The sequence below is a fragment of the Oryctolagus cuniculus genome, chromosome 2 (assembly GCF_051225735.1).
Source record: "Oryctolagus cuniculus isolate XC-2025 breed Fujian yellow rabbit chromosome 2, ASM5122573v1, whole genome shotgun sequence".
Lineage (NCBI taxonomy): Eukaryota > Metazoa > Chordata > Mammalia > Lagomorpha > Leporidae > Oryctolagus > Oryctolagus cuniculus.
Window position 1 is genome coordinate 167,763,535 of NC_142868.1, and position 24,520 is coordinate 167,788,054.

Consider the following 24,520-nt stretch of genomic DNA (forward strand, 5'->3'; position numbering starts at 1 on the left):
GAAATTTCTGTTCTGACTTTATTCAAGATTGAATAGCTATCTTGGAATACATATTAGTTAAATGATGTAGTCACACTGACTTGGCAAAAACTCCTTTAAGACAGCTGATGCTTAAGATGCACTGCTTAATGGCCATGTGAAATAAATTCACTGGCTGTCATTCCTTTATTTGAATTGGATACTAGAAAGCACATCTCCTTTAACTTCTGCCCAAACAGGAGTAAAATTTTTTTATGATTTTCATTTTTGCCTTGAAAATATACTTGAAAGGTATTTATTTTATCATCCGTAAAGCTATAGTTATTTACGTCACTTGCTATGAAGAAAACATGGCAAATTCCTACTTTAAAGAAGATATTTCTAAAAAGATAACCATACTCCCGGTTCTCTCTATATTAATAAAAATAAAGAAACTTACTGTTAGGAAAAGAGGTGCATATTGGTACCGCTGCAAGTGGGGCACCAAAAATGTTAGGAAGAGAGGCACAGAATAGAGAGGAGGCAGTGTACGAATCTACAACCAGACCAAATTTATTCCGAGAAAATAAATTAGTAGAGGTGGGTGACCAACTGCTGGTATGCACATTGATGGAACACCCAGGCAGAAGGCCTGGACCCACCCTTTTTATATTTTAGGAAGACTAGGAATGGGTGTGGGTGTAGAGGGTAGCAAGTGGAGGTGAATTCCTGGAACTGGTCTTTCAGGTGGGGATTTGGGAACCTGGAAAAGAGGGGGTGTAAAGGCAATAGGGTGTGAGACCCAATTGAGATTCAAGGGCAAAGAACAAATTCCAATGTTCATCTGTCTTTTGGGCAGTGAGTGAGAATGGCTGAGGCTTATGTCTTTGTTCCATCACTTACTCCCCTCAAAAAAAAAAAAAAAGATTTTTCTCAGTAAATTAAATTTTTAAATTTTTATCATCTCTGAGATTAGAAAACTGTAATTATATAATTCAATATTTTTTATTTGCTTTGGCCATCTGAAAAATAAATTTTTTGCTGCTAAGTATTCAAAATGTACTCAATTCAGGTAACTAAATGTATCCTTTGTTCTTACTTTCTTCAGATATATTTTATCCAATTCCTTCTTAAAACATATTATGGTTTATTAGTAGGTACAGATCTGTTCAAGTCCTCTGCAAAGTTACAATATTCTAAATGTTATTGAAAATTTAAACAACAGTAAATGTCTTTATCACCATTTCTTTAATACGTCAGACAGTGCTTGACCATGTTCATCTTTATTGAATAAAGAACGAAGTGAACGTTTGTGCCGATATTTTCCAATGCACTTTGAGGAGGTTGTCAAGAAGTTCATGGAATATGTATATTATGAAAAGATCCATGAATTTCAAAACAATTTTTATACTTATCTTCTTAAACTTATCCTTTAATTCCATTTTCCATGAAGTTTTTGAAGGCCACTCATACAACTGGCTTTAAAAATGCCAATTTTCACTACATCATGCTGCTTCCTGATCTAGGGAAAACATGCATATAAATACACACACACTATCACACTTACACTTCTGCCATGTTTGTGAGACATATGTCATTTCTTTATAAAAGTCTATATACACATGACTTGTAGGCGTGTATATGCATGTATTAGTACTCATAAAATATATCTATGCAAATGCACTTTTATAGGATTTTCTGTGTTCTTAGATTATTATTGTATAGCTGATACTTATAATCCTATTTGAGAAAGAAGAATCAGCTCCTGAGAGAAAACTATGGGATATATTTTAGGGACAGCCATATTAATAGATAGGCAAAGCAAATCTAGGATACCTATTAATTTAAAAATGTCTGTGATGGCAGGATAAAATGTTGAATCAGGTAGCTTCAACTCATTTCAGAACCAGGCCAGCTACCTATGCAGGGTTATGAAAAGGCTAAAGAAAAAGCAATTCTTTCCTGGGGCCTGGATATGGGAGAGCTGATATTTCTGAGAAGAATATTGGCTTGGAGGGTTGTTTTTCTCTTAAGTTGCTTATTACAAGATCTTAAGGAAAACGTTGAGGGAAGGCTCCAGAATGATTCAGCACTCTTATTTGTGAGCCCGAAGTCACGTCTCTAGTGCAGCTTTTGTCTGGGGAGGCAGCAGCTCTGCTCTGCAAACAACATGCCATCACTGGATCCAGTAGCTATTTTGTTGGCATTGCGGCTGCACTGAGAATACAGTTTCTGTGTTTGCGTGCAAATCAGTGCAGGAGATGTGGGGGTACTTTCCATTCCCAGGCAGAAGCCTTTCTGTACTGTTTTCAGTGGCGGAGACATTTCTGCATAATCCAAAGGAGAGAAAGGAAAGTAAATACTGCCGACCCCCATCACACATGCACCCCCCACAGGCAGAGGGAGCCGCATGAAAGTCACTCGCAGGATTAATTCTTGCTGTTCACAGCCTGCTCTCTTGATAAAGGCTCTGTCCTTCCAGCTCTTGCCATGAAAAGCCTCTTGCTGGAATCAGCTTCCAAACACACTCCGCCCCATGCATCTGGCCTGCCTTGCCTTTGTCTCGTCACAACAGGCGAGTGTTGTGTCTTATGTTCTGTTAGAGCGTCATCTTGGATCAGAATCCAGCCACGGAGCTGGAAAGGACTTGGCTGATCAGCTCTTCCAGCCTCGCATTTTTGCGATAAATAAGAATCTCAGTCTAGAGAGGGAAGGAGTCTCCTCCGGGGTCACACGGAACCTATTTTATTACCTTTGGTTCTTACAAGGCTGGACAGCATTGCTCCTGTGTCTCTTTTGGAGTTCTGGAACCACTGCCCTAGCCCTCAGACACTCCATGTCTGCCCCCTGGTGTTACCCAAAGACCTGTAGTCTTCTTAGGGTCATGATGCTTGTCTTAGGATTAGGCAAAGGAAACATCAAAACATTCCTAGCCCAACACCTGAGGCCTGAGTGAGTGGCCTTGCCATTGATAAATAGTTGTTTCTTGTTCACAGAAACATCACAGCAGCCTGCAGAGCAGGCACACATGAGCCCAGGTATGAGATAGGGGGACAGAAGTTGGGATTCACACTGTGATCCATGGGTTTGAATTCCAAGGTCAATCCTCTATCTGTCTTGCCACACTTGTGCCTCCCAGAGTAAATGCTTATGGACTACAGGTTTATGACTGTCTTCTCTCTTGGGTACAAGCTCTTTCCTTTATGGCTTTTATCCTCATTAAGGTCTTAGCTCACAGGTCCCTTCCTCAGAGAATTTTCTCAACCAGTTATTACCTTAACTGACTTTGTCTTCATAGCCAATATCAGTATTGAGGATTATCATGTTTATTCATTTGTTTTACTTGATTACTATCTCCTCTTGCCAGGCAGGAAGTCCTGTGACATTAGGATCTTAGTTTTCTGTTTCCAATGCTAAAAATGTATCAGACACAAATTATTAATCGTTCCTGAAGAAATGAATGGGACTGATAAAGTCACTCTCTCAACCACTCCATTCCCCTTGAAAATTTACTGGAGACCCAGGTTAGGAGTTCAGCATGGGCTCAAGATCCAAAATAAGGACTTGAAATACTTTTTAGAGTTCAAGCTTATAAACTTAATAGCATTTGCACCATGCCTTGACCAAATAAGGAAGCCAAATTTCATTGGTAGTGGGAGGGAAAGAGATATATTTCAGATGTTCATATTGAAGAAGGGCATCCCAACAGCATAATGCAGGACCGTGATTTATGAGGCATTATGATTTAAAAAGCTATGACAGGCTGGTGCCGTGGCTCACTAGGCTAATCCTCCGCCTTGTGGCACCGGCACACCGGGTTCTAGTCCCGGTTGGGGCACCGGACAGTTGCCCATCTTCCAGGCCAGCTCTCTGCTGTGGCCTGGGAGTGCAGTGGAGGATGGCCCAAGTGCTTGGGCCCTGCACCCCATAGGAGACCAGGATAAGTACCTGGCTCCTGCCATCAGATCAGCGCGGTGCGCTGGCCGCAGTGCGCCAGCCTCGGTGGCCATTGGAGGGTGAACCAATGGCAATGGAAGACCTTTCTCTCTGTCTCTCTCACTGTCCACTCTGCCTGTCAAAAAAAAAAAAAAAAAAAAAACTATGACAAACAGGATTGCCAACAACCACCTCCCTCAACCCACCCTCTACAGAAAGTGTTCATGAGCAATGAGGGCAGGAAGATACTCCATCTGAACCCTGGCAGTGAGATCATTCCCCCAGTCCTCTTCAAAACTAAGTTTGCTATCTGTTAGGATAAAACTTCTCTTAAAAATCTCCTTGACCTTTCCAACAGCATGAAAGAGCAAGTGAGTTTGGACCATGCCCATTTTCCAGAAGACAACACTGAGGCACACCGAGAATCTTTGAGGTGCCCAGCAGGTATTAAAACAACGAGAGCTTCCTGTTGTCAGTGAAGGACTTTTTTTTTTATAGAAATCTTACTGAAAATCACAGCAGAGAGAAGGACATAGGAACAAGTAGATGAGGGGTACCCTGAGCAGTTGCAGTCACTAGGTATGTGCAAGCAGGGACCATCATCAGAATCAACTTGCATCCCCACCCTGCTGGCAAACCTATACACTTCAACTGTCTCTCCAGCTGATACTGCGACCGGGAAGACAGTCATAAGCAAAGGGTTCTTATCACTGCTGAAGGGCTAGAGTACTTTTTAGTGCTGAGTGTGCAATTAAAATGAGGAAAATCCCACCTCCCAACAGAGCCAATATAAACCATTTACAGAGGATCTGCCTCAAAATCTTAAAATCAGACCCTTAAGGAAGAATAAAGTGGACATTCATTCTCTAAAAGAATAATTCAACTCTCCTATGAAAATATCACATCATAAACAGGATTAATTTAAGGAGGATATTTATTTCCCAATTACATTTTTCACAAAGCAATGCCAAATGACTATCAGAACGAGTTCTTGCTGCACAAATGACAGAGATTTTTCTTACTCATATCTATGGGTCAAAATGTAGTGAGTGGTGGAGAAGAGTTAGATCACATGAACGGGTCATTTATGTTCTCTGAGCCTCAGATTCTTAATCCTCTAAAGTGGAGAAATAACATCGGCTTCACTGGGTATAAGGCCGCCACAAAATATAGCAAACACCAGAGTTAGAAGAAAGGTTTATTGTCGGGTGGGGGAAGCCCAATGGGCTGGGGGCAGAGGGCAAGAGAGTGAGAGAGAGGAGGAGAGCATGAGAGAGAGAAGCAGGAGCGGGCACGTGTTTGCAAACAGGTCCTGTTAAACCTTTGGCGGGGGTGGGGGGGCAAGGAAGTAGGAATAGCGAATCCTATTAGGGTGGAGGTGGAGCTGACACTGGTGGTTGGGCCATGGGGCTTAGGACCAAAGCCTACTGTGCAACATGGTGATGGGGACCAGGGCCCAAGATGGCATCCAAGGCATAGATGGTGCCACAAACAAGACTGTGTCATTTTACTAACATTCCCCTTATCTGTTTTTTTTTTTTATAAAGCAAGAATTATTTAGGATTACATCAGCCCCAAAAGTCCAGGAAGGGCGGAGGGATGATGATCTATCTTTAGAGCTACTTTCTGTTGACATGGGGCGATGTCTCAAGCTGCTGTCTCCTGGGTGGGGAGCTGAGTATATCCCTGTAGCAGCATCTGGTAGACCACCTGGTTGGTGAAGGCTTTGGTTCATTCCATTATCACCTCCTATAAATGCTTAAACAGACATGATAGTATAAAAGACAGGGTGATAATAACAAATAATCCTAAGACTCGCGTCAACCAAGTAATGAGAGGATTTCATAGAGGAGAGGAATGAAGGGGGTCTCTGGATCCTTGTGAAGACTGATGGATGTGGTTTGAAGCTGATCCCAACCAAGACTGGGAAAAAGGCCACTCTTGTGGGTAGAGGGTTTTGTCTGTAGAGAAATTCTGAACAGTCATACAACATTAAGTGGAGGAGAGGACCATCAATACACGCAGGTCAGGAGTAGAGCCATTGATGTTAGAGTAGAGGCTATGATTACAAAGGAATGAGGTCCTGAGTGGGCTAGATAGGGTCTAGATAAAAGGACAGAGTCATTATTGGAGGATCTAAGAAAGCTGCTGCCTAAGCCACTAATAAGTTTTCCGATTGAGAGGCAAATAGAAACTGACAGAAGGGGCCTGATAATAATCTGGTGGACTTTAAGGCCTTGCCAGTTATGAGGCCCAGACCTAGCTATCTCTTCACGTGGGATACATCCTAAGGGAGGTGTGAACCTCCTTAGGGAAGGCACCCTGTTGACTTCCATTACCGAGCTGGCCAGGTAAAAGCAGGTGGCATCTCTAACAGGAAATTTACAGTTCTGCCTGCAGTGTTGCTGACCCTCAGCAGCAGTGGTTACTTTGGAAGCTGGGCCAAGTGAAGGGCTTTTCAGCTTAGAGCCAACACAATCTGTGGCTCTGACCTGAAGTTCTTCGACTCCAGGGCAGCTCTGTTTCCAGTGACCCAACTCTTGGCTGGCAGAGCTGCCAGGGCTCTTCATAAGCTGACTTCTGCTGAAGCCCTGGCTTTCCATATAAACCACTGCAGTGGACTGGCTGTTGGGTTTCATTGGTGGCAGATCACTGTGCAAAGCAGCCATTGATTGGCCTGCCACTATCTTTATGTTGCTTCTGATGCCCAGCTTTCTCTTCCTCCTGGTTTTGTTAAAGCAGACCAGAAGATGCAAGTCAAGGGGGTGCTCAAGTCCCATCTCTAATTTTGTGGCGTAAAGTCTGTAGTCACAGGCATGTTCTGATAGTGGTTTTTCTGTGAGGTAGACAAAGCTCATGAGGAAAGCTATATCCTCACTTTAAAACTTCCTCTCCCTTTGTTTGGTCTGAAAGAGAGGTTTTGCCCATTTACTGTGCCCTTGGCAAAGTAAATCTAGCCATGGAATCATAATTTAAGCTCTCATTTTGGCTATGCTATTATTACAGAAAAATGTTAGCCGTCTCCCTCTTATAAGATCCAAAAATCAAACTGTATGTCCTAGAGAGTCCTTCAGTATAGAGTCAGTTTCCCATCTTGAAGAGAATAGAGAAATGAGGGGGAAAAGTCGGCCTCCCAGATGGCTTACTGACAGCAGCAATATCAAGTGAAACCTTGGCAAGCAATTTCAACCGTTAAATAACAACTTAGGAAAACAGTTATTGGAAGGTCCAATATCTTCTATAAACTTTAAGAATACCTGTATTTGGAAACATCACTTAAATATCTAACATGGTATAGCTTGTTTGACCAGCAAACTCAAGCTCAAACATGTAAAAACATTTTTAGTTTCTTTCTACCAACAAATTTAAAACATCTGATAGAGAGATTAGGTCACATGAATCACAATGTATCTTCAGTTAATTTTAGCAGTTCAAATTTATGAGCAATCTTTTATCTATAAGCCAATTAATAGAGTTCTTAATAAATTTACCCATGTAGACATACAGTATGTATACACGTATAGCATAACATACAACATAGAACAATAAAGCAGTTTCAGTAATAGCTTTTTAAAATCTTTAACTGTTTTTTTTAAGTACCAATTGATTTTGAATTACTTTCTGCTCTTAGTAACCTCAATTAACTGTACTTTCAGTTGGAGAATAATACGTCTGTAGTGCATTATTGGCTTCATCTGTTCACAGAGCCATCCCAAAGTACTGAATACAATAGAAGTGGCTGGAAAAAAGCTATCAGAATCTATAGGAGGACAGCTAAACACAGAACCAGTAATGTTTTGTCTTATGATCAGGAAATCTGATATACAAAACTGTGGTTACAAAGACTTTAAACAGCTACGTTTAAAATTATAAACTCATTAACCTACAAGAGCCACTTGCTTATTCCACACAGTATTTTCAGAAGCACCTGTAGGATTTTACAGAACATCCCTTTTAGGCCTCTGGGCCTTTCTCATTAAGATAACCATCACAGCTGATAACACAAAATCATTAGCCTTTTTAACTTTTGGATATTTGTATCAGTAGCATTTTATATTATCATAACTTAAAATTTAGCACCACTTCACATCTTGGCAGTACCTTTGATATAATCCAAATAGCCTGATTGGTTGGAGTATCTACAGGATGAGAGAGATATCCTACGGAACTTTTATTTTTTTAAATGCCTTTCAAGGATGCCAAGAAGGCTTAACATATTTTGTAGAACTAGGATCCCATACCATCATGACATCATATAAACCAGATTTGATCATTGTTACAAAGTGATTACTCAAATGTTTTAGAATATATATTCAAACAAATCATAGCTCTATTAAGACTCAATTGTTTTTAAACAATTAGAACCTAACAGAGACATTAAGAGAATGTAATAGATTATGTTAATCATTGCTTTAAGAGAAGATCAGATTCTAATTCTATGCCAAGGAAAAATAGATTAGTAGCTTTTGTATTCAAAAATTTCTTTCATAACCTTCTGTGACTTCCACACACCTTCTTCAACTTACTTGGAACTTTCTATCATTTCCATTCCAGTCTAAACTAGCCATCAGGATAAAGTAATTCTTAGAAACCATGTCCTTTCTTTATTCAAAAAACTTTTTCTTAACCTTCCTTACCAAGAACACAATTTTATACTTGTGACCTTTTTCCATCTGCTGATTTCCTTGATTTACATTTTGAAATAACCTGTTAAAAATCTCCAAATTAAGATAACATTTTCTAAATAAGGTAACATCAAATTTCAGCCTTAGTTGCTTTACTAACACTGGGTCCTCAGAAAGATAAAAAGTGAGAGATTCACCCATATGCATGACCATCAGCTAACCTGCATTCTCTGCTTAGACACAGCAGCATCTTAGGGGAATCCAAGTAATCTATATGTTCCTCTGCATGTGGGGAAGCGTTTGGTGTAAATCTACATTTTCTGTAAATTTCAACATTTTTCTAGGACATGGCATTGATATATATTTTTTTTAAATTACAGGGTTGTCACTGCCCAAAGAGTTCTTCCAAGGCATAGCCTCCCACACTCCAAGAGGTCAATTAAGACACAGCTGATGATATTTACAAAGTGTTACCAGAGCCCTCAGGCCAGTCTTAGAACCTGATGTGCCCACAAAGTACCCACAGAATCTAAACTAGCAGGAGGCAGCTAAACTTGCTGAGTATTTGAGTCTATACGTCAAGTGTCTGTTGCTTAGTTGCTCAAGTCTGCAGGAAATATGTTTCTCTAATACAGGAGCCTGGAGTTGTGTCAATCCTACAGTTAAGAAAGGATAAGAGAACACTCTGAATTTCAAGATTCTTACCCTGACATTGAGTTATTTTGAAAAAACAAGTTTGAGGCAAAAATGCACATGACTAATTTGCCAGCCTATTATCATTTAGGAGTATGTGGTTTGCATACAGGAATTTTTCTGAGAGGCTAACTCAATTTTCAGCTTTAAACAAATTAATTTTGCTAATAATCAAACATGGAGCTAGAACTCCTTAGTGGATCAGTTTTTCATTGTGTCAGTGGCTACAGTTGCTGAGAAATACTTCTGTCACATTAAGTATTTCTTGTGCTGTGTTAACTGTCCTAACAAGTTCCATAGTGGCCTGAGCTACTTAGCTTCCTGTTTTTCATGGAAAATCACACATAGAGGTTTATTTGCCCCTCACAGGACTGAGAAATATTCACAGAGAATAAGTTGCCTTCTTGAGTACCTTTCCAACTGTCACACATCACCTGGTCCTAACTCCCCCGCAGCTAGCACTGGTCCAATGGTGCAGAATGACCCACAGCTGTCTGGAGCTTGGAAGTGAGGGGAGGGGATGATAGTCTATACGATATCATCTCCATCCCAGAACAGGCCAATAGACCAAATGACAAGTCTGTGACAATCATGATCTCATAGTTCATGCACAATAGCATTGATGTCAATTGCATGTATCAAGAGAAGTAGAATGAAAACCAGAGAACAGTGGGGTCTCTAGGAGTAAAATGCACTTTACTATACCAACAGGTGCTCAGGCACAGTAGGTTCTAGGTATGAGGTCTCCACAATAGATCTGACTGCAGCTAGATAGTGAAGAAAGCCTGTAAATGTAACACTAGGTTTTCTCACAGCCTTTTGGCTGCATGGGGATACAGCAAGAACACCAGAGATCAACAGCAAGGTGCACTCCCTCCTCAAGGACAACTGACCACTTCAGAGGACATTTTTTATGACTTAATTCATTTTGAAGAAGGTTTCAAGAAGGAAAATTCTATTTTATAAATATAGATTTGAAATTTATTTTTGAATTTAAGAAAAAACAAGTGGAAATGTAAGAAGTATTAATCCCTAAAATAGGTCACTTTTAAAATTTGTGTTAATATAAAGAGAACAGATTTCATGTATTTCATAGATACAATTCTAAGATAACTAAACTTCCCTCTATCCCTCCCTTAATCCCCCCTTCCTTCCTTTTGTTTTAAAATTTTTATAATAACATAATTTACTTTATAAGCACAGGTTTAATGCACCACTTTTTACTGTTCAAAAAAATAAAAAAATAGAAAGACCAATGTTCTACAGGCATAAAGACAAGGGCTAAAAGCAATAGTCAAATCATAAGATGTCAGTCCCACTCTTATACATTTTTTTTGTAATCTATATTAACTACCACTTATCAGAGAAAACATGGTATTTGTCTTTTTTGGGCCTGGCTTATTCCACTAAGAATAATGGCCTCGAGTTGCAACTGTTTTGTTGCAGAAGACAGGATTTCATTCTTCTTTATGGCTGAATAGTATTCCATTGTATATATGAATCCTATTTTCTTTATCCAGTCATCAGCTGGAAGAAAATTCTTAGAAAAAGCTGGCATGATTTCAAGGTATGGGGTTTTGTTGTTGTGTAACAGTTTTACGTGAAAAGGATTAGCCTAGTGAGCCGCGGCGCCGGCTTCAGTTTTACGTGAAAAGGAAGATAGTCAGTAATCACTTCTCTTTAAAAAGAACCTAATATGGCTAAATGAGCAAGATTGTACATTTGTGTGTCTCCAAACCTGTGACAAGTGGAAACTATGACTTAGAACTGGCATTGAAATAGTTGTTGTTAGTGGTGGTATATGTAATCTCATTGTATGATGATACCTGTGTAGCTACCAGAAGCTTGGTATGTTCAGAAATGAATGTAAATGTGTCCAGAGTGAGAAAAGTGAGAGACCTTTCTCACTGCAGGTGAGTTAAGTGCTTCCTGAACTGTGTTCAGCTCCAAGCACTGTGTTTTTTTTGTTGTTGTTGTTTTTTGTTTTTTTTTGTTTGTTTGTTTGTTTGTTTTTTGCAACAAGGATATGGCTAAGTTAGAGAATGCTCAGAGGAGCATGGCCAACTGGACAAAGGAACTTGGATCAAGGACTGAGGGTTTTATGAAATTGGCCAGCTGGAGATGCCTGAAGAAGTGTCATGTGGCTCAGGGTTGGGCTTGTTCTGTATGGCCAAGGGGATACAGAACCTGTACAGATGAGCTGACTGAGCACTCACACCCTGCTCGTGAGATCAGGAGTTCCCTGACAGCTGAAAGTGTTAGGTGTGACACAGGTGACCATTTGGCACAGAGATTTTAAAGCAATTCACATTCAACAGGGGTTGAGTTTGGAAAGCTCAGACAACTAAATTTTTCTAATGCTTAGTTGATAAAAGCATTTTTTCTGTGCTTTTGGAACTCATGGATCTAGAAATTTGAGCAAATTGTGTTTTAAGAAAGTGCTTATTTATATACTACTTATAAGGAATTCTCTTTCAATATACTTAGAAGTAAAATTGTTGACACCTATTTTATATCAGAGAAAATGTAAATACTTCTCACTTACTAGGTTATAGGGCGATGTTTACTGTACTTTTCCAAAATCCACAACAAGAAGCAAATTCCTGTTTGGAAGCACATTTTGAGATTACTGAATTTCATAGCATCTAGAAACCATTAAGCTTGGACATAATAATTGTTTTCTCACTAGAAATAAAAATGTAAGCACATAAAAGGGAACAGAGAAAAGAAATTTTTGATGACTGTGTGAGAAAAACAGTAAAAGCCACTGGGTTTAATTCAAGCCCTAATGTGTTAAACTCACATGTGTACACACACAGAGATAAAACCAGATGCAAGAAACTAAGAGAGGGGTTGGCATTTTGGCACAGCAGGCTAAACTGCCACTGGTGATGCTGGCATCCCAATTCGGAGTGCCAGTCTGAGTCCTAGCTACTTTGCTCCTGATCCAGCTTCCAGCTAATGTGCCTGGGAGGCAGCAGATAATAGCCCAAGTACTTGGGCCACTGCTACCTATGTGGGAGAAAGGATGGAGTTCCTGGCTCCTGGCTTTAGCCTTGCCCAGCCCAGGCTGGTGCAGCCATCTGGGAGTTAAAGAGTAGAAAATCTGTTTCCCACTCTCCGTGTCACTCTGCCCTTCAAATAAATACATGAATCTTTTAAAGAAGGAAAGTAAGAGAACCAAAATTCATCAAGTGAATCACAGTGCCCGGTTATTCTTTTAAAATGGTAAGGGGTGAAGCAGCTGATTTCTTGGGTTTCTTTCATCTTGTAAATTGAATAATTCTGTCAGAACCTTTGAAAGCAAAGAGGAATGGGAATATCTAACAGTGGAATGAAACTTGAATTGTAATTGTTGTTTATCAAGTTACAAGAAGTGAGTGTTATGGAGGAGAAAGTCTAGTGGATCCCTGGAAGGATTCAAAGTCAGACACCTCCTCAGCTGAACAAAGGCACAGTTTCCAAACTGCTTTGTATCACAGATGTGATAATGTAGACCATTCTCCCAAATTCTGGAGTTGAGAGCTAAATGCAAACCAGGATGTTGGATTCAGAACCAGATGGTCGACCTTTGCCAAGGGGGAATGGTATAAGAACTTGTCCTATTCCAGAGATTCCAAAAATAGTTACAACCATGAAGCCCTCCCTCTACTTGATTGCCCTGTCTCCCTGTTCATTTGTTCCTCCAAGGGCTTGAGACAAAGCTTATGACTAACTCTACAAAAAACTCAAATCTGGAAAATGGTAGAATGCAAATATTACTGAGGATGCGTTGTTATTTTCACAGTCTTAAAAGGTGTAAGCATTGTATCTATCAGTGCCAGGCATTAGAACTCTCAGAATCAAACTTTGAATCAACATGTGATAGATGCTTCAACTTGCTTCAGTAGGCATCACGAGTAATAACATGTTCCCTGGGCTTTAGATCAAATCCCAACTCAGCCACTTACTAACTGTGATTATTTTAGAAAGTCACTTAAATTCTCTGAACTTCAAGTTCTTCATATGTACAGAGGAATTAATAATGCCAACCTTACAGGGCTATTGTAAGGATGAAATAAGATCAGATATGTGAAAGAGTTTAGCTCAGTGCCTGCCACTTAGCAGATACCCCGTCACGTTCCCTCCCTCTGTTCTTCCCCTCTTTTCTTAAAATCAAGCAGCTCAGGATAACTGCAGTGATAATGGCTCATTCAAGCAGAATATAGATTCATGGAATCAGGATAGCTCAGGTTGTATTGATTTACTGCCTGCCTTCTGACAAGTAACAGTAATGGAGTAGGGCACATCTGTCTGCAGAGGGATCACTGTGTTACAATGGACTTGGACATTTCCTCTTCCGGTCTGCACAACAGCTCTGTGACAGCTGTTTGACAGATGAGGAACCGAGGCTCAGGGAGTTTGAATACCTGGTCCCTGAACAAGCTATCTGAACTAGAAATTGACTGCAGGCTTCTGATGCAAGTGTCCATTACACCCCAGCAGCCTTTCTTTCAAGGTCTCGAAGCTCTCCCTGAGTCCAAACCCTGAGCGCCTAAGTTGGGACATCAACAAACACCTGTTGACTTTAAAAGCTTTGTTATCTGCAGGTGCCACACTTGGGGTTTCCTTTATGATCAACTGTGCTAGGACGCCCGTGTTCTCATGCTTCACCGCAGGGGCAGTGCAACTACTGTTACACCAATAGCTGAGCAATGCCCCCTCCACTCTGCACTTTTAATGATTTGCCTATTTTTGTGGCTATATTTAGGAAGTCCAACAGGGAAGTCATTTAAAAGGCTATGGGAGGGATTAATCAAATACAGTTTGTTTTTCTTTCCATTAGTGGAATCCATAAAGCCGAAAAGAAGGATTGTGAGATAAGAAGGGTTTACTTGGGATCCTATAAAAGCAAACCCACCAACCTGTTTCTTTGGTAACATAGAGGAGGGACTTGAAAGTCTTATGTAGCCTTCAGTTACCTTGAGCCAGCAAACATACAGAATCAGTAAATTACTACCATCTCTGAACTCATATAAAAGATACTCCCAGGGTTTGGAAGGTGGGAAGTTATTTGCTGTGTCTTTTTAAAAAAAAATGTTACCTTGCTCTTTGCAAGGAAAAGACTTAAGTATAGTCCAGATGGTGATGGATGAACATAATATTTCTTTGTCCTTCCCCAAGATGGGATAATTGTGCATCATGCACAATAGTCAGTGTTCACTTTTAATATTTAATTGACATCTCAGTTGGAGATTAAAATGCATAAAGCACAGTGAGAACCCAGGGGAAAGGACAAGAAGCAACGTTTCCTTTCAAAAGCTGTAAAACAGATGAGCCTTCCAATCCAGACTGAAGCATTAAAACATTTACGTTTCCTAATAATGTCAGAAGCCTGCAGAAGTAAACTCCATCCCCATTCCCCACCTCGCTGTCTGTTTCTCTCAAACGGACACGCATACACATTTTGCATTAATGGATCACGATGCTAATTTTAGAGGGCAAGATTAAATTTTTCTTTTAAAAAACCTACCTGTAACCTTTGGACACAGCATGTTGACTAAGCAATTAAATAATGATAGGGAAACACAGTAACAATTTTAAGTGAAAGAAAATAATGATAACTAGCATGATAATAATTACCTTGAAATATCCACAAACACTTTTCAAAGAAGATTAATTATTCCCCCTGCACATCTCTCCTGGGAAAGGTGTTATTATTTCCATCTTGAAGACAAATACCTATTCTCGATTTCTAAGTGTTATTTCTCCTGAGGAGCTTCATGATTTGTTTTCTTGTCTATCTTCAAAATAGGAGGCTTAGATCTCAAAATTAAGTAATTTTGTAGAATCTGATGCAGAAGAGTCTGTCTATCAATTACTGATTAAAGTTCAGTATTTTCCAAACATTTTAATTATATATCCTGAGAAATTACAGAATTCCACAAATACAGAAATTGGAAAGGATCAAATACAAAATAAATATAGCTAGAGAGCTAAGTGCTTTTCTGGGCTTCTCGTCTTCCTCTCTCCTTCAAAGTGCAGCTCTCACTGATTTCTATGGAAGTTAAGCGTAGAGTAATTGAGAAGTAGGAAGAACAGTAATGGAAGGAGAAAAGAAATATAAGGAAACAAGAAAAAGTTGGTGGCACAAAATTTCTAGATTATTAATTTTTGGCTTAGTAGATACAAAACAGTTGTACATATTAATGGTCTACAATGTCATCTTCCTATACATGTATACTAGGCTCACATGCCATGAGAGAGAAATTTTCCTAAGGGCTGCTGTGTCAGTTTGCCAGGGCTCTCCTAATAAAGTATAGCACACTGGGTGGTTTCAACAAGAAAAATTTATCTAGATGTCAGAATTCCAAAACTGAAGTCTAAGTAGGTTTGGCGTCTCTCCTTGGCTTGCAAATAAATGTCTGCCATTCTGGGCCCTTCCGTGGTCTTTCAACTGTGCACACATCTCCCTTGTGTTTCTCTCTATGTCTCAAGCTCCTCTTTTTATGAGAACATCAGTCAAACTAGGGTAGGGCCGCACATGGATAGTTTCGCTTTATCTTAATTACCTCTTAAAAGTCCTATCTCCAAGTAAGGTCACATGCTGAACTACTGGGGCTGGGGCTTCTACATATGAATTTATAGAAAACATGGTGTAGCCTTGTTATTATTATTAAAAAGTACCTTCTGCCTTCATGCAGTTGATGTTAGAAACAAAGTAACCATACAGCATGAACACTGGAGGGCACAGTCAGCAACCCTCTCTCTCACACACATTTGTTTCAACCAGCTGACCCGATTCAAGTTTCCTCCTTAGTCTCCCAAGCTGATGCCATGCATCTACTGGAGCTTCTTCGCAATGATTTACTGGAGGCTTTCCAAAGCCTCCAAAATGGTGCTGCTTCCTCCACAGATTCCTGAAGCCTATTTGCATATAATTCTGACCATGTGCTTAGGGACAGCAGGCCATGGCCTCTTTCTCTCTTCCTATAAAATGATAGATGACACATCCAGACATTCCTCTTTCATGTTTTGTAGAGGCAATTTCCCCCTAAACCTCAAATGCTTTCCAAGGGTTTTCCCAGACATGATCTGCACCAGATGGCCTCCCCGTGGAGCATCTCAAGGAGAACACACATATTTGCTCCATGTTGGCCATCACAGGTCACATGGTCAGCTGGAACATCAACAACCCCACCTGCTGCCAGCTGCAGTGGTTGGAAAAGTAAAATAAATCCAGGATGACAAGGTCAGAGTGTATGAACAAGTATTTAAGGAACCACAAAATGCATGAAAATGTTTGCTATCATTTCAAGAAAAGTTGGCATTCAACATTCCTAATTTTAAAATATGTGAATGGGGATTATCCTCATATCACAAATGAAATCTGGATTTTAGAGTACTATTTTTTGACTTCCTTGTTCCTGTAATAAAATTCCAGGCTTTTTGCATTTGTTTGTGCATTGATACAATGGGGCATAAATGGTGAAATTGTTTTATATGTATTTGAAATTGAGATATATTATGTAATACATGCATCCCTTTATTTAACAAGCACATCAGTACCCTGTTCCAAACACTGCAGATGGTACCAAACGCCAGAGACACAAAAATAATGAATTCCTACTTTGAAGGGTTCACAGTCAGCTAAAAAAGGAAAGGAAAGGGAACAGGTAGAATTCAGAGCCATGTATCCCAAACATGAGCACGCATCATAATCTTGCGGAGGGAGGGACTGTTCTAGCCCGACTGCTTGCCTCTCCCCTCCAAGCATCTGATTCAGTGGCACTTAGAAGTGGTGCTTCCAACAAGTTCCCTGGTGATGTTGGAACGGCTAGCTTAGGAAGCACACTTTGAAAACAACGGATCTAGAATTACAAGTTTTGGGGCCACAGAAGCTCTGAGGAAGGGTTCCTAGCATGGCTGGTAGGGGAGGGATCAGAGAAAGCTGTACAGGGGAGATGAACTTTAAAGGATGAGTGAGGAAGGCTAAGGTTAAAGGGATTGGGACAAACTGAGAACAGTTAGTTCCATGGAACAAAAGTAGAAGAAAGTGCATATGGTTGGAGGAAAATGCAAATAATTCCATTTGGCTAGTACAAAGTTTGAGTTTGAAATAGTTATAGGAAATGAGGCTTGAAAAATATGCAAGGCCCAGAGCCGTAATGAAGGGCCTTGTTTGAACACTGTCCTTTAAGTGGTTATATAACCATTAATTTCCAGAGCTGGACTTCGAGTTGGAAAGAAAGAACCCTGGAAGGACTCTGTCCACCATTATCTTCCTTCAAAACCAGGGCTTCTTTCTTAACCTTCCAGGCTTTTGGAAGAAATCCTATCATTTTTCTGAAATGACAAATCTCACAAGAGGTAACATGATAGGAGAAAGAATGTGTTGATCACATGTGAGCAGAATTTAGTGGCAGATAAGTTTTTGCCATTGACCAAGGAGCCACACTGAGGAGGTATTCCAGTACCTGGATCATTAATTGATTGATTAATTGACTCTGAAGTCTGAACTCACCCACCTCTGATAACTTCCTGTCTCCATAGGATGGTAGACTAAGGAAGGAGAGATTCTGGTAACACAGGCTATGATGAATTGTTCTTCTCTCCTTTCTCTCTAGGGGAAGATGACGACGATGATGAATGTGGGGAGGAGAAGCTGCCCTCCTGTTTCGATTATGTTATGCACTTTCTGACTGTATTCTGGAAGGTCCTCTTTGCCTTCGTCCCTCCTACAGAATACTGGAATGGCTGGGCTTGCTTCATTGTCTCCATCCTCATGATTGGCCTACTGACAGCTTTCATTGGAGACCTGGCTTCCCACTTTGGATGCACCATTGGCCTGAAAGATTCCGTGACTGCAGTTGTATTCGTCGCACTTGGAACTTCAGTGCCAGGTAGGAATACATGCACATATAATTCTCCTGGAAGCAGATGCTCATTTCCCTTCTTGGCCCCTTCCTTCCTATAGTTTCAAGAGTTTTTATAACATACCAGACCTATGACGTCTGAGAGTCCATAGATATAAATAAATAGTGTCACTGCCAGAACATTGTCCTGGCACTTCTTGAGATTAGAAAGCTGGTTAGCATCATTGTGATGACAGAAAAGCATTCCCAGGGGGCATCCAGGCAGAGGGCAGATGGGTTTGATGGACAGATTTTCAGATCAGCTTCCTATTATGATGAGCACTTTCAAAAACACAAAGCAAAACAAAAACACATCATCATCTTAAGGAACAAATTTCTGTCTTAAATATGTTTAGTAAGGTTTGGATGCTTTCTGTGAAACCTGTAATCATTTGGGAAACTGAAATAATATACTTCCTGGAGAGCCAATAAAATATTCTCTTGACCTACAAAATAACAGAAGTAAATATAAAATAGACCTTGGTTAGGACAGGAGAGAAATAATCCTGACAAACATAAATAGGCCAAGGAGTCATTTCATTGACATCCCTTAATGCAGTCCTTCTAAGCTCGATTTTTCTTCAAGCTGCAATAATAGTTCGTTATGTTTATTTAGACTTATGAGTAAGACATCATGCTCCCAAACATAATATTGACACAGTAGTTTTTCAACATTGGTAGTCATAAATAATTACCTGGGAGCTTGTTTAAAAATGCAAAATCCTGAGACCTACCCCTAAACCTATGGGAGACGTAGGGGTAGGGCCCAGCAAAGTATATTTTTAAGCTCACAGATTCAGATCTGTTTCCCAGCACTTGTTGACATCTTGACAGATGCAAAGCCCTAACTTTGAGCAACAAAATAAAATGCTTCACCATGTAGCAAGCCAAGAAGTATTAGTGAGCTGGTGGGAAAAAGGACTTGATGCAAATGTAGCCCTACTGATGGTGCCATTTACAATCCATTTCCCCCACTTACCACAATGTTGATATAGATGCTATTATTTCTACTAAAACTTGCCATAGTTGACAATTCTGGCTTTTGGGTTGAGTCAGAAACAGTATATTTTATATAATATACAGTCATGTATTACTCAAAAAACGGGTATGTATTCTGAGAAATGTGTCATTAGACAATTTCATCCGTGTATGAACATCATACTTTTGTACTTTCACAAGGTACGATGGCTGTGACTTCACTAAGCAATACCTTTTTATGGGACCACCAATGTATATATCATTAGCTGAAATGTCACTATGGGCATATGACTCTTTCTTTGCACTGGAACTCACTAGTTCTTCATGTGGATACTTTATTATTAGGAAAACAAGAGCAGATTGGTGCCTCCTCACACAGGGCAGCAAAAACGTTAGGAAAAGAGGCACAGAATAGAGAAGAGGCAGTGTACAAATTTACAGCCAGACCAAATTTATTCAGGGAAAATAAATTTTTAGAGGTGGGTGACCAACTGCTGGCAGATACACTGATGGATCCCATGGCAGAGGGCCCTGACTCCAGGGCATAGGGATGGGAGTGGGGGTAAGGGGTAAGGGGGAGCAGTGGAGAGGAATTCCTGGAACTGGCATTTCAGGTGGCTGCTGGGCCCTTGGGAACCTGGGAAAGAATGCGGGGGTGTCAAGGCAATAGAGTGAGAGACCCAATTGAGATTCAAGGGCAAGGAATAAATTCCAGTGTTTGTTTATCTTTTGGGCAATGAGCAAGAATAGCTGAGGCTTATGTCTTTGTTTCATCAATCCTGACTCCGAGTATAGATAAGGAGATGGGGTGCCGATTTCTCTCTGGCTACTTCCCGCTGATGGGGGCATAGACATGGAGCAAGGCCTTGAGCAGAGGTCTATACTCAAGATCAGATTGATTGAAGAAGAGCAGTCTTGTGTTGTTAACTGCGAGAAGGCTTGAGATACAGCAGTTATTTGTTCCTGCAAGAACCTTTGGAATAAATTAATTATACATGGAAGAAATAGGAGTACTATATTATGAGGACAAAAGGAGATACCAGAGACATTGCCCAAGGTAGAAAAGATGACCAAAATGAAGCAAAGTTACCTTGTGGAGACATCTCATTAGCGCATCAACCTGAGAGTGGTGGGTCCTTGTGGGCATAGACTTATATGAGGGAGATATTACTAGTTTTAATGAAGTAAAATGTACCCAAGGGGGGTGTCCTTTGAGTTTGGCAGTGGTGGGGGTTGTCAATATCACCTGGTAGGGCCCACTCCATTTTGGTTTTAGGGCAGCCTCATTTTGTTTTAGATAAACCCAGTCACCAGGTTGAAAGGTAGGAATAGAGTGGGGAGGCAGAGAGTATGGTTTGGGTAGGTGGGTGTCTGCATAGGTCCATAAGTAAAGGCACATTTAGGTAAGAGGAGGAGAAGTGAGAGGAGGAATAGCTTCAGAGTTTTGTAGAGGAAGGAAGTTTCAGTTAAAGGAGAGGCCTTCCATAGAGAATTTCAAAAGGGCTAAGCATTAAGGGCTTCCGGGGAAGAGATCTAATTCTTAACAGAGCTAAAAGAATTTTTACCCAGTCTAGTGGACTGGGGTGGAGAGTTTAGTCAGAGCCTGCTTTAAAATTCTGTTCATCCATTCTACTTTTCCTGAAGGGGGGGATGATAAGGAATGTGAAAATGCCATGAGATGTGAAGAGGCAGATACTATTTGAGTAGTTTGGGAGGGGAACTCCATTCCATTATCTGAGTGGAAGCAGGTAATCCAAATCTTGGGATAATATCATTTAATAGAGTGGAAAAGGTGGAAGCTCTTTTGTTAGTAGTGGAGAAAGCTTCCACCCACCCCGAGATGGTGTCCACCATCACCAGAAGGTAACATGTTCACCTAACTGGTGGCATATACATGAAGTCAATCTGCCATTCCTCCCCCGGGAGCAATCCACAGGCCTGGACTGGGGAATGGGCCTGATCTTAGGGTTAGCAGTTTGACAGATGCTACATGTCTGAGATATATTACACAGAGTTTCTCTTATGCTGGGAGTTACACATATGTGTGATCTCAGGAAGTGAAGAAGAGAGTTGGAGTTTAAGAGACACAGAGAATGGAGGTTTTTTTTTTGTGTGTGTGTGTGTGTTTTTTTTTAAACAAAGGTAACTTGGAGAGAAGGGACTATTAGTTTCTCATCTAGAAACCACCATGAGTCCTTTCTGATGTTGGAACTGAGAGATTTCTAACTTTGAATATACAGGGGCTAAGTTAAAGAGAAAAGACAGGCTCACTTTAGCTGTCAGATCAGCCTGGTTGTTAGCTTCAGATAGGTATTGTTTACCCTTCTGGTGGCCTTTGCAGTGAATAATAGCGGCTTTTGTTGGCAGCTGAGCAGCATCAAGAAGAGCTTTATCAGCTTGCCATTTATTAAAGGGGTCCCTCGGGCTGTCAGAAAGCCCCTTTCTTGCCATATCTGGGCATTGGAATGGATGATATTATAGGCATATCAAGAATCTGTGTATATATTGACTGTCTTTCCATTGGCTAAGGTGAAGGCTCAAATCAAGGTTAACAATCCAGCCTGTTGGGAGGTAGTGCCTTGAGGTAGGGGCCCAGCCTCTATGACCCTTTGCAGAGAAGAGGAGGAGGTGTCATCACGATGCCCCTCAGTTACTGCATATCCAGCGGGAGAAGGGGGAGTTTTAGAAGCAAACCATCAGTAAACCAATCCAGGTCCTTTGGAATAGGAATTCTGTGAGATGGTGAAATGTAGTCAGGGAAAAATCAAGGAAGTCAGGTCAGGAATGGGGTTCGAGGGGATCAGAGAGGGTGGTGGAGAGGAGAGTAGCTGGGTTGAGAGAGGAGCAGCGATAAAAGGTAATGGTGGGCTGGAGAAGGGTAGAGTGAAGCACTTGGACACAAAGATGGCAATAAAGATTGAAAAGTCTGGTGGCTGAGAAAGTCTTACAACCCATGAGAGAGTCAGATTTGTAAGAGATGATAAAGGGTTAGTTTCTGGATCTCAGGTATGAGAAGGGCTGCTGTGGCTTAGAACCCTTAAATGGAGTTTATCAAGGTTGGCTCCAATGCCTAAATATTTGGAGAAACAGGCCACAGGTGTAATAGCCTCTGGCCTTTTGGGCCAGGAGACCCAGTGTTTGCTATGAATAGAGATGAGGAAGGGTTTAAGTGGGTTAGGAAGGCTCAAGGTGGATGCTTGTAGAAGAGCCTTCATTAGGCTTTGGAATGGGATTTCTAGGGAGGACTCTCTTGCAAGGGCTCATCTATATTGCCTTCGGTAGCTTCATAGAGAGGTTCAGCAGTAAGAGAAAAGTTTGAAATCTAGATGCGAAAATATCTCTTGAGTCCCAAGAAAAAGAGTATATCACGCTTAGTACTTGGGAAAGGAAGAGAATGCATTGCCTGTTTTTGAGCTGGAAGAATTGTGCGAGTGTCTGGTGTCATGAGAAGTCCCAGGAAGGTGACAGAAGTGGAAATTAGCTGAGTCTTCTTTGGCGATATCATATAACCCTTCTCATCTAAAAAGTTTAAAAGAATAGTTGTATGTCGCTCCCCGTCTTCGTGGAGGAACGACACAGGACCCTGCGTTGTTCTTTCGTCTGCTCGGCCCTCCCCGGGTTTGCTGCTGGTTCTTCCCGGGTTGGCTGCCGTCCCTTCCACCTCCGTGGAAGGGCGGTTCCCCCTGGCCACTTTCCCCACTTCCGCAGGGGAGCGGCACACCGCCGGCCGGCTCTCTCGGGGGCTGCACAGGTGTTCCTTCAGATAGATGTTCCTGGTGCATGTTGTCTCTCTCCTCCTTTATAGTCCTCCTCCGCCAATCCCAACTCTGCTGCCCACACGCCGAGTATGCTGCTCTCCTCCAATCAGGAGCAAGATCAGCTCCTGCAGCTCAGTCAATCAAATTGGCGAGAGGCAGCTGCGTAGAAGTTGTTACTCCCTTCTCAGCGCCATATTGTGGGAGAGCAGATGCATAGAATAAGTCTTAATTCCAGTAACTTAGTCTAGTCCGAGTTGCTCCCCACAGTTGTATGTTGGAGACAGGACTCTCAGGAGGGGCTACAAAGTAAATGATATATGGGGTGGACAGTGGCATTAATATGTATGAGGGCCTGTACTAAGTGATAAGAGCCATCTGGTTTATTGACTCGCAGTATAAGTGTGTTATGGGGGAAGTGAGTGGGAATGAGTATGTTAGCTTGGAGGAGGCGGCCTATAATAGGTTTTAGACCTCTATGGCCTTCTGGGCTTAAAGGATATTGGGGAACAGTAATAGTTTTTGTAGGGTCTTTTAGACCTGGTGGGGGTATGGTGGGAGGCAGTTTCCAGGTGGGAAGTATCCCACACTACAGGATTAACCAAGGGAAGGGAGGGAGTCTGGGGTGGAGAGGTGGGGAGAAGAAGGTACAAATGTTAAGTATAAAGGTTTGTGCTTAATCCCCAGTGGGAATGGACATAGATGCCCCAAAGGTGGAGAAAGTCCCTAAGAGGGGTGTGGGGCAGTTAGGAAGGATGAGAAAGGAATGCAGGAGAGTAACATTTCTGAAGGAGCAATGTAAGGGAGGGGTCTCATTAGACCTTTCAATTAGGCCTTTAATACCAACAACAGAGACTGAGGAAGGAAGGGAAGACTGCAATATTCATTTAAAACAGATAAGCTAGCACCAGTGTCCACCAAGAAAGAAACTCACTTGCCAGACACCGTCCCAGGGAATTGGGATTGCTGTTAGTATACTTTGTCATTGCCTCTGTAAGGCAATACATAAAAACACAGGGTTTTCATTGGGTTCCTGGGTGACCACTTAGACCCTCTCAATTAACCTGTTTATGGCTGTTCTTATTCATAGCTGCCAGCAGGCATGAGATCATGTGGTCTCCGGCCTGTAGCCCCGGGTCCCCAGGTTAGTAAATCCAATCTGGGTTAGGTTTGGCCCTGGGGAGGGCTTGAGCAGCCTCTGGTTGTCTGTCTGGGGCCTGGCAGTGCAGTACATCTCATCTACATCTTCCTTGGCAGCATGCCAGAGACATTCAGGTTTGTCTGGAGGTAGGGTACAGGATAGAACTAAATACAGACAATTCCAAGTTAAGCTGTAGGACTGAGTCAGGAGGAGAAATCCCTTACAATATTTGGAGAGAGTCTCTGAGAACGAGCCTAGACGTTCCTCAGTCTGACTAGGGTCTGATAGAGAGAAGGGCACACAGACCCTAAGAGGACTTTCCACTCCAGCCACCTCCCTCAAGGGGAGAAGGGGTTTGGTTGCATAGTTCAGGAGTGTGGGGGAGGAGATAGTGTGAGGGGAGGAAACAAGGTGGGATCTAATGGGGGCGGATTAGGTGGGTTGGTCAGAGAGGAGTGCAGAGACTGGGATGGGGATTGGGCAGGGGCAAGGTCACAGAGGGGATGAGATGAGGAAGGGAACAGCAGTGGGGCAGAAGGC

General features: G+C 41.5%; 1 protein-coding gene across 1 annotated transcript in view; it reads left to right on the forward strand.

Moving 5' to 3' along the window:
* SLC8A1 (solute carrier family 8 member A1) overlaps positions 1-24,520 on the forward strand; it is a gene marked incomplete at its 5' end in the record, with an annotated part of 321,178 nt that overhangs the window by 274,576 nt on the left and 22,082 nt on the right. The window contains 1 exon segment of the mRNA NM_001170958.1: positions 17,819-18,094. Coding sequence (NP_001164429.1) covers positions 17,819-18,094 — 276 coding nt within the window.